This window comes from Poromitra crassiceps, assembly GCF_964638095.1.
Source record: "Poromitra crassiceps genome assembly, chromosome: 9".
NCBI lineage: Eukaryota > Metazoa > Chordata > Actinopteri > Beryciformes > Melamphaidae > Poromitra > Poromitra crassiceps.
In genome coordinates, this window is record NC_139630.1 from 33,084,242 (window position 1) to 33,093,876 (window position 9,635).

Consider the following 9,635-nt stretch of genomic DNA (forward strand, 5'->3'; position numbering starts at 1 on the left):
TAATACAAATAAAAGCAATCTGTTGTCTTCTGTATATTGAAGAATATAACATTTTTCAGCAGAAAATATTTAACATTACAGACTCTCCCAGTACATATTGATCGTAAAATTATTTCATCATAATTTAAAGAAAAAAGAAGCATAGCATACAAATCATTATATTACATTGCACACCACATTTTCATATCATTCTGAAAGATATATTCCTAAGTCTCTTTCTCACCTGTGTGCCTAGGGTCAGTGAAGAGGCATCTTCTAATTGGACATAAGTATTACATTTGAGACTACACAAAAAATATGGTGCACCCCAAAGTAGCTATTGTCTTTGATCAGGAAAGCCTTGGAATCTCTTGGATTGCGCTTATAGTGAGGATTTGAAAACTGTTATGACATTGAGACAGTAAATGTTAAGAAATCCACATAAAGTTGAAGATGATGTTATCTTTCAATAACTTTGGAAAGGCAGCACTTATTCCCGGTCAGAGAAACACACACACTACTGACTTCATCGCGTCACTTCTACTTATGTGTGGTTTAAGAAATGTTCCGTATTACTTTATTGGCACATTTTCCCCCATGAACGTAGAGGCTTTGTTCTGTCTTTTGTGATATTCGGTGTTTACATAGTTATAGACAAAAATATTCTGTGCGTCCCTGAAGATCACAGAAAAAAGTCAGAAACCCTGGTGGCGAATGAATTAAAATGATTTCCTTAAATAACTTTTAAAAAGAAAACAAGAAAAATCTAAATAAGCATACATGATAAAACACCAATGAATCAAATTACACAGTGTCCCTACAATAATAAATCATTACATTACATTACATTACACACCAAATTTTAAAATCTTAATCGCGTCACTTCTACTTATGTGTGGTTTAAGAAATGTTCCGTATTACTTTATTGGCACATTTTCCCCCATGAACGTAGAGGCTTTGTTCTGTCTTTTGTGATATTCGGTGTTTACATAGTTATAGACAAAAATATTCTGTGCGTCCCTGAAGATCACTGAAAAAAGTCAGAAACCCTGGTGGCGAATGAATTAAAATGATTTCCTTAAATAACTTTTAAAAAGAAAACAAGAAAAATCTAAATAAGCATACATGATAAAACACCAATGAATCAAATTACACAGTGTCCCTACAATAATAAATCATTACATTACATTACATTACACACCAAATTTTAAAATCTTAGAAGGATGCACTCCTAAGTCTCTTTCTCACTAAGGTCACAGATGGTGGAGAGGCACTCATCTTCTCATTGGACATTGGTATTATGACTACATCTGAAAAAATAGGGTTATCATGGCCCAGTTTTCCTGAGCTCCCCCGTGTAACTATTGTTTTTGACCGGTGAAGCCTTGCAATCTGTTGTGGGATTTTGCTGTTTAACTCTGGCTCTGGATCAGGAGGTGGACTGGTGATGGCGCGCCACCTCCTCAGGATCTGCGCCAGTGTATCCGTTTTTGCCCCCCAAATTGCCTCATAGCACTTGGGTAAGAAATGACAGAAGATGATGCCATAGATGGACACTAGAATGGCTGAAGCCTGCACATTGGAGCCCTGTTCTGTCTTGATATAGACTGGGATGAAACACACCCACAAAAACAGGTAGATTAGCATGCTAAAAATGATGTAGCCTGTTTCACTGAACTCCTGAGGAACCTTCCTGCCTTTGAAGGCCAGGAGGAAGCCGACCAAAGCCAGCAGAGCTATGTAGCTCAACATGATGCCAAAACCGATGTATGTAGTACCCGCGTTACAATGTATTATTCTCTTCATGCTTTGTGGGGATGGAGGGGTGCCATCAATATCAGGAGAATCAAAGATCAGCCAGAGAGTACAGATGATCCCCTGGAGAACAGTTAAGACACTGACAATTACAGGTGGCTTGTAAAGTCTGTTTAGCTGCCTGTATCTTAGCTGGCCAAAGGGAAGGAAAGCCAGGAATGTACGGTAGGCTTTGACTAGGATGCAGGAAACACACAGGGTGAAGCCCATGGCGTACATGACCTGCCGGGCCCGGCAGAGGTGTACACTGGGTTTGCCGATGAAGCATAGTACACTCCCAAAGCTTACCACTAGACCAGCCATCATCACACAGGACAATCTTACTTCAGCTCTTCTCATGGGTGGAGAATCTCTGTACACGAAAAAGATAATGAGGATCACTAGCAACAGCAAAATGCCAAAGGCTGCAGATGCCACCAGAGCGATGGGGTGACCAGATCTCCACCGCAGGTAACACTCCTGTCTTGGCTCACAGTGAGTCCACTTCTTGAGGGACCAAGTTCCATTGGGACACTTTCGACAGTCGTTAAGATCTATAGAAAGACAAGAAGATATTTTCATATGATTCGGCCTGTCAAACAAATTAGCAGATGAGAAATGTGGATTAAAGATCGGATATATGTAACACTAAATGCAAATAATTGTGTAATCATGCATTGTTAAGTAGAAGATAAGCCAGGGATGCTAAAAACAGTATTTCAGTAAGGGATACCTTTGGCATCTGTAAAGGTCCCCTCCGCACATGGGGTGCAGGTGTAACAGCAGGACACGCTAACGATCTTCTTCACAGTCCCAGGAGGGCAGGACTCTGAGCATCTAGAGTGAGGAATCTGAGAGAGCAAACCATGGAAATAGAACCAGAAGTTGGGTCATCAAGATCATTACTATTAGCATGGTACAATGATATAATTGTGTGCTGCGGGGATTTAATATTGTGGGATGGTTATGAAAAAAAGAATCTGTGACATCACAGAAGGATATCTTTATGCACTCTTTGTTGTCTTACCGAGTTATTGGCTGTTGAAAGCCAGTTGACTTCGCTTATATTTACATGAAGCTCGATTTGTCCATCCAGGACATGGTATCTCCCCATTTTTTTAAAGCGTCTGTGCTGTCCGTCCTTTTCCCACATTGTCAGATCATAACCATTGACAAAATCACCATATTTGTCAAAGAAATATGTCTGGTTGTCCAGCTCAAAAGAAACATTCTTCAGTTCTTCAAGAAGCTGCAACAAGACAAAGGACACAATTTGACTTAAAAACAGCCCGGCAGATTGGTCACTTTTTGCGTTACAGACAAATTATTTCACTATTATATACTTGTGAATATTCTGAAGAAAGACATCTATTGTCTGGGTCCTCCTCCTTTATATTGGTTGCTTGTGATGTTAGAATTCTATGAATTTAAGATTGTTCTACCTTTGCATTAATCTTAATCCGTTCTGGATAAGTATCTGATGTCTATGCTTTCAAAAAGTTTAACTATTTCTGCTCATATGATTATGTACTGTAAAGTCTTACCCTCCATGGTGGGAAGTTAATCTCTCCAGAACAAGAGGACCGATTACACTGAAGCAGTTTTTTGAGAGCATTAGCTATGGCCCACACAGCCACTCTCTCACCGTAGGCTTCACTTGTGTCCGTAGTTGTCACAAGGTAGTCATCATTGGCCTCTTGGGGATCTGTGTAATTGCATGCATTGGCGGATTTCATTTTCAGCAGATCAGGGGGTGGACAATACGATGGAGGGTCCTTTGACAAACACTCTGGGGTGCAGTTGAATCTCAGGTTTTTGTACTCTTCAATGAAGCGGTTGTGTCCTCCAGGGGTTGGTCTCAGATTCTTCAAGTAAACATCAAATGAGTCACTCTTGCGTCCAACAAAAGTGAAGCCGAAGATGTCCCCCACGTTGTTGATGCCAGGCAGATGGGCCAAAGGCCGATTCTTGGCCCAGGAGTCACTGGCTATCCAGGTTCTAGATGTGTTGGTCAGCATCATCTCCTTGAAAAGGTCCTCCACCAGCTTCGGCTTGAGGATGAGCAGCACCACCTGAGCCTCCTTAGAGGAGCGGATCTTGTCGGCGATCTCTTTGATGCGTTGCATGCTGTGCTCATGATCCAAGTTGTGATGCAGTACTTCCTGGTAGGCTAAGCACACTTTATTTTCCTCACTTTCCGCGTCCTGGAGGAAACTCTGAAAAGCTGCTTTTCCATAGGCATCATCCCCATACACAACCCCCACCCAGTTAAAGTCAAAATGCTGCATAAGTTTGACCAATGCTTTGGTCTGATGCACATCACTGGGGATAGTGCGCAGGAAAATTGGGTAGCGCAACTTGTCACTCAGTGCGGGTGAAGATGATCTGCAGCTCACCTGTTAACAAAATAAAATAACATGGAATAAGCATAAATATATTATTATACAAATTAATGAAATGCTAAGAAATGTAATGTAAATATATAAGATGTGAAGAATAACATGTTTTAATTTAAGTGGGATCATTTATTTCCCACAACACAGGGCACTAACTGTACCCCGTACATTAAACGCTTAACTTATCATCAGAGTGATGTGCCACTCCGGTGTTAGCAGTTAGCCTAAGCCAGACTATGGAGAAAAACTTACTTGAGGGACCATATACACACTTAGCAGCCTGGCCACAGCGATGGACACCTCAGAGTAGCGTGCTCCCAACACAACCTTCACTGGTGGCCTGAAGTCTGTGTAGTTGCACTGAATGTTTAGAGAGCCATTGACCGCAAGCATGTTCTCCACATTCTGCAATGCTTTGGTGGCATCAGAGCATGTATCACACATCAGATATCCAAGACGCACTCCTGGGAGGAAGCCAGCTGCGTTTATTTCCTCGATTGTGTGAATGGCAGCCAGGGTTCTCATAAAGGCCACCACATCAAAACTGAAAACAGACAATCATCATCTTAGAAACTTCTTGAAATGCAACTGTCTTTCAGGGAGGACCAATCTCGCTAATAGAGGTGGCACACGCTACTGTAGAAATGAGCGCGCAATAATATGTCTAGTTAATCTAAAACTGCTGCTGTGGAAAAGATAAATAGCTGCAACTTTGGTATATTCTCATTTATGTGTTGATTTTCCCAATCCTTGGGTATTTGATACCCAATTGTATAATTTCAACAAAGCAATTAAAAAAAAAAATCATCCTGAAAGTGTACTTTTTACATACATGTTTTTGCATGACAGCAAATGCAATCAATATAATTTAATTCTCTATGCATAATTATACAAAGTGTTCCAATGCAATAAGAACCTGGCATATGCATAAATAATCTCTTGTGCAGTAAATTTAGTACTTTTTTATGCTTACTCTGTACATTTGAAGCTTTCCGGTGTCGTCCTTTGATAAAGATGGTCCACTTTACGATGGCATGGCAACATCAAACCTAAATGGTAAATGGACTGGATTAGCGCCTTTGCAAGGCTGATGACCACTCAAGCACTTTACAGTATGTATTGTACAGTATGTACAGTATCATATGGACCACTCAAACACTTTACAGTATGTACAGTGTATCATATGGACCACTCAAGCACTTTACAGTATGTACAGTGTATCATATGGACCGCTCAAGCACTTTACAGTCTGTACAGTATCATAATATGGACCACTCAAGCACTTTACAGTATGTACAGTGTATTATATGGACCACTCAAACACTTTACAGTCTGTACAGTATCATATGGACCACTCAAGCACTTTACAGTCTGTACAGTATTATATGGACCACTCAAGCACGTTAAAGTCTGTACAGTATCATATGGACCACTCAAGCACTTTACAGTCTGTACAGTATCATATGGGTCAGTGACATCTACGCTCAAATTCCCACATGGCATCTGCAGCCATGCAAGGTGTTAGCTGCTCGTCAGGAGCAGTTAGTGGGTGCAGTGTCTTCTGAAGGACACTTGAACATGCAGAGCCGGAGGAGCGAGCCTCGAACCAGGAACCTCCCGACTCCCAGATGGCAGCTCTACCTCTTGAGCTAGTGCCACCCCCCCTTTAACCCACAGAAGACACTCTACATGTGTACCATGTTCCACAAATATTTCACCCATCCACAAACATGCATAAGTCATTATTAATACGTCTTTTAATTTTTAGGTTTTACAAATATGTAGACACATTTTCATGTAAAATGATCTCTATGCATTTGTAATGCCAGAGATGTGAGGTCTCCAGACCATAGTTCAAGCAGAAGGCCACTCACGCGTAATCCGGTCATCCCCTGACGTCAGTCAAGTTCTAGCACAACGTGGTCAGTCAAAAATCCTAGTATGACGTCTGCTATGACGTCAAACATGACGTCAGTTAATCCTCATATATATAGCAAGGGTTCTACGTCACCTCTCTCTCTCTGGCCGATCATAGCAGCAGCAGCCCACGGCAGTCCATCTCCCTTGAAGCCGGCCTCCGAAGCGTTGTTTTGCGGCCTCCGAAGCGTGTTTTGCTCCACATCTGCAGACCGAATCAGCATCCTCAAGCCTTCTCCACCCGTGGATATTCACCACAGATTTCAACGCTCCCCACTCCATTCCGGTATGTCGAGTTCCGAGCCAGGGCTGTCCACGGACAGCGACGACAGCTTAGACATCGCTTCCCTGTTCCGGACCGGCCACGGAGCGTACCTGCTTTCCGAGTCTTCTGATGAAGACGCTGGCGAAGTGGCTGGACCACAGGCTGCACAGGCTGCTAGCATAGCCCCAACGAGAAGGCCCAGCACGCGTTCCCGTGGCACGGGGCGCGCCACTGCGACGGCCCGTGGACGCCCAAGTACGCGTGCGAGCGTGCCGGAAGGAGAGGCCGCTCGGCACGGACGCGCGAGAGGCCGCGGGCGAACACCAGCAGCCGCCCCGAGAGCCGGGAGCCGCCGGGGAAACGCAGGCCGCGGGGCCGCCGCGAGACGCCTCGTCCTTCCCGGTCGCACTGACCTCCAGGCCGCCGCCCCGGAAGCGGAAGCGGCCCCATCCGTAGCTCCGCCGAGCCGACAGGGGTCGTCAAGAGCCATCCTGCTGTCTCTGCTAGATGCAAGCAGAGCAGTAGAAGCCCGTCTGAGCGCCCTGGAAACCCCGGCGCAGCAGCCGATCCTACCCCCGCCCATGCAGCAAGCTGATATGCTCCCCACCACCACCCAACCCGCCCAGATGAACACTCTGGCGTCCGCCATGCCTGCCAGCCCATTCGGTATGTCTTTTGTTTCTCCCTGTGCTGATATTTCGCCCAGGCTAAGGTCCGAGATTTTAAAGGGCATGACATCAATTTAGTTAGCATACTCCTGCCATCTCCCGAGTGTAAAAGGAAGGCTACGGGTGACCCAGATGGCCCTGTTTATTTAAAGTCGTCCGACCCCCGCCTGCCCAAAGACCTGTCCTTATGTGACTTCCTGAACACGTTCGGCGCCTACCGTGACGTGATCTGTGAAGTGTATCCAGAGCGCCGCCATGAGCTAGACAAATATCTAGCGCTAATAGGGGATCTCTACTCCAGCCACGGTAAACTATTTTACCAATATCATAAAGCATTCTCTGCTAAAGCCGCCCTGATGATCACTCGGGCAAATAGGCGGCTCGACTGGTCCGTCATGGACACGCAGATATTCATGAAGCTGGTTAGCGGGCGGCCGGCGAACACCTGCTACTCATGCGGCGAACCGGGGCACTCCGCACAATTCTGCCCAAAGGCGGCCTTTCAGTCCGGCGCCGCCCCCTCCCAGGCGCCCGGCACCAGCGGGTCCTCCCAGGCAGGCAACCAGGTGCGTAACACCGGCCTCAACACGCTCTGCAAATATTTCAACGAGAACGTGTGCACGGTCCCTAACTGTTCCTTCCTGCACTCATGTAGCTCCTGCGGGGACGCCCACCCCCGCTCCACCTGCCCGCGAAGGTACCGCCCCCCAAAGCTGACCCTCAAGAGGGAGAGATCGGGCTTTCGGCAATACTAAAACTCCACCCCTCCACCCCCATCGACGTCCCAGCCCTAACACAGGAGCTGTCCCTTCACCCCAACCGCCCTTTCGTCGACTACCTGCTGTCAGGCCTCTCCCAGGGGTTCAGGATAGGCGTAGTCTCCCCCCCCCTGGCCCCCCACATATCAAAAAATTTGCAATCCGCCCTCAAGGAACCCGAAGTAGTCTCCCAACTTCTCGCCAAAGAACTATCTAAGGGATTCCTAATCGGCCCCTTCAAGGCCCCCCCCTTCCCGGTGTTCCGGACAAGCCCAATAGGCATCGCCACGCGCAAATATTCCGGCAAGAAAAGAATGATAATCGACCTCTCGGCACCCCGGCACGGCCCCACCTCCAGCATAAATAGCCTAATTCCCCCCGAACCCTTCTCCCTCCACTACGCCACAGTAGACCACGCCATCCTCCTTATTAAGTTTGCGGGGAGAGGCGCCCAGCTCTCTAAGGCCGACATCTCGGACGCCTTCAAAGTCATGCCCATCCATCCCTCCCAATGGCCGCTGTTCGGAATCAAATGGGAGTCGAGGTTCTACTTCGCCGTCAGGCTCATGTTCGGCTGCAGGAGCAGCCCCGCCATCTTCAACTCCCTATCAGAAGCGTTATGCTGGATCCTGCTGAACAACGAGCGTCTCCCCGCCGTGCTCCACATGCTGGACGATTTTCTGCTGGTGGACCCCCCGTCGGTCCCCTCGGCCTCCCTAATTAAACTGAAGGGGGTGTTCCGAAGGCTAGGCGTGCCTCTAGCAGAGGAGAAAACCGCCGGCCCTGCGTCATCACTCGAATTCCTGGGCATCAACCTCGACTCCGAGCTCATGCAAGCCTCTCTCCCCCTCGAGAAGCTCACCCGGATCCGTGAAATCGCCCAGGCTCATACGTCCGCCACCCACGTCACCAAACGGGAGCTCCTGTCCCTCCTCGGCCACTTACATTTCGCCATGTGCATAATTCCCCAGGGCTGCTCATTCATTTCTAGGCTGCTCGACTTGGCGTCCTCAGTCCCCGGGCTCCTCGACCCGGTCACCCTCGACGGGGTCTGCCGGTCCGACCTCCGGTTCTGGTCTCACCTGTTATCGGACTGGAACGGGGTTTCCTTCTTCTACGAGGACGTCGTCTCGTCGGCCGACGACCTGAAATTTTTTACAGACGCGGCCCCGTCCGTGGGCTTCGGGGGGCTTTTCGGAGCCCGGTGGTTCACCGGCCCATGGCCGCGGCAGTTCGCCGGGCTGGACCAGTCCTCCGCGCTGTACGAAATCTACCCAATAGTGGTCGCATGTCACCTGTGGGGAAGTCTCTGGGCAAGGAAACGGATAGCTGTAAAATGCGACAATGCAGCGGTGGTTGACATAGTCAATAAGGGGCGTTCAGCATCCCCGGATATCATGCCTTTCGTGCGGCGCCTGACCTGGCTCTCAGTCGCCCATAACTTCATTATAGTAGCCCAGCACCTCCCCGGTCACTCTAATATCCTTGCTGACCATCTCTCCCGTTTCAATTTTCAGGCGTTCCGCAGACTCTGCCCCGAGGCCGACCCATCTCCAACACCGATTCCCCCATTCTCCACCCTCACCCTCTCGTAAGCCAGCCCTTCCCCGTCCTGCCCCCTCACCACCACAATCCCCTTCTCACCAATCTACTCCACACTGCCCAACTCCTCATCAGGAATGGGCTGGCCAGTTCCACGGTCAAAGCCTACGATTCGGCCTGGCGGTCATTCGCTTCGTTCTGCGTCTCAGTGGACCTTCCCACCTACCCGGTCCTGCTCCCCACGGTATGCGCCTTCATTACCTTCTGCGCAACCACCCGACGCCTGCGCCCCCGCTACATCCGCAGCCTAGTGGCG

The 9,635-nt window shown here is 48.0% G+C and overlaps 1 protein-coding gene across 1 annotated transcript; it reads right to left on the reverse strand.

The window, feature by feature from the left end:
- Positions 1-1,194: 1,194 nt before the first annotated feature.
- Positions 1,195-4,694, reverse strand: LOC310782271 (G-protein coupled receptor family C group 6 member A-like; the record flags this gene model as incomplete). The annotated part of the gene is made up of 5 exons (XM_083642948.1): positions 1,195-2,327; positions 2,507-2,624; positions 2,801-3,022; positions 3,318-4,169; positions 4,422-4,694. 5 exons carry the CDS (start codon positions 4,692-4,694, stop codon positions 1,195-1,197), a joined length of 2,598 nt encoding a protein of 865 aa, XP_083499074.1.
- Between the last annotated feature and the right edge of the window lie 4,941 nt (positions 4,695-9,635).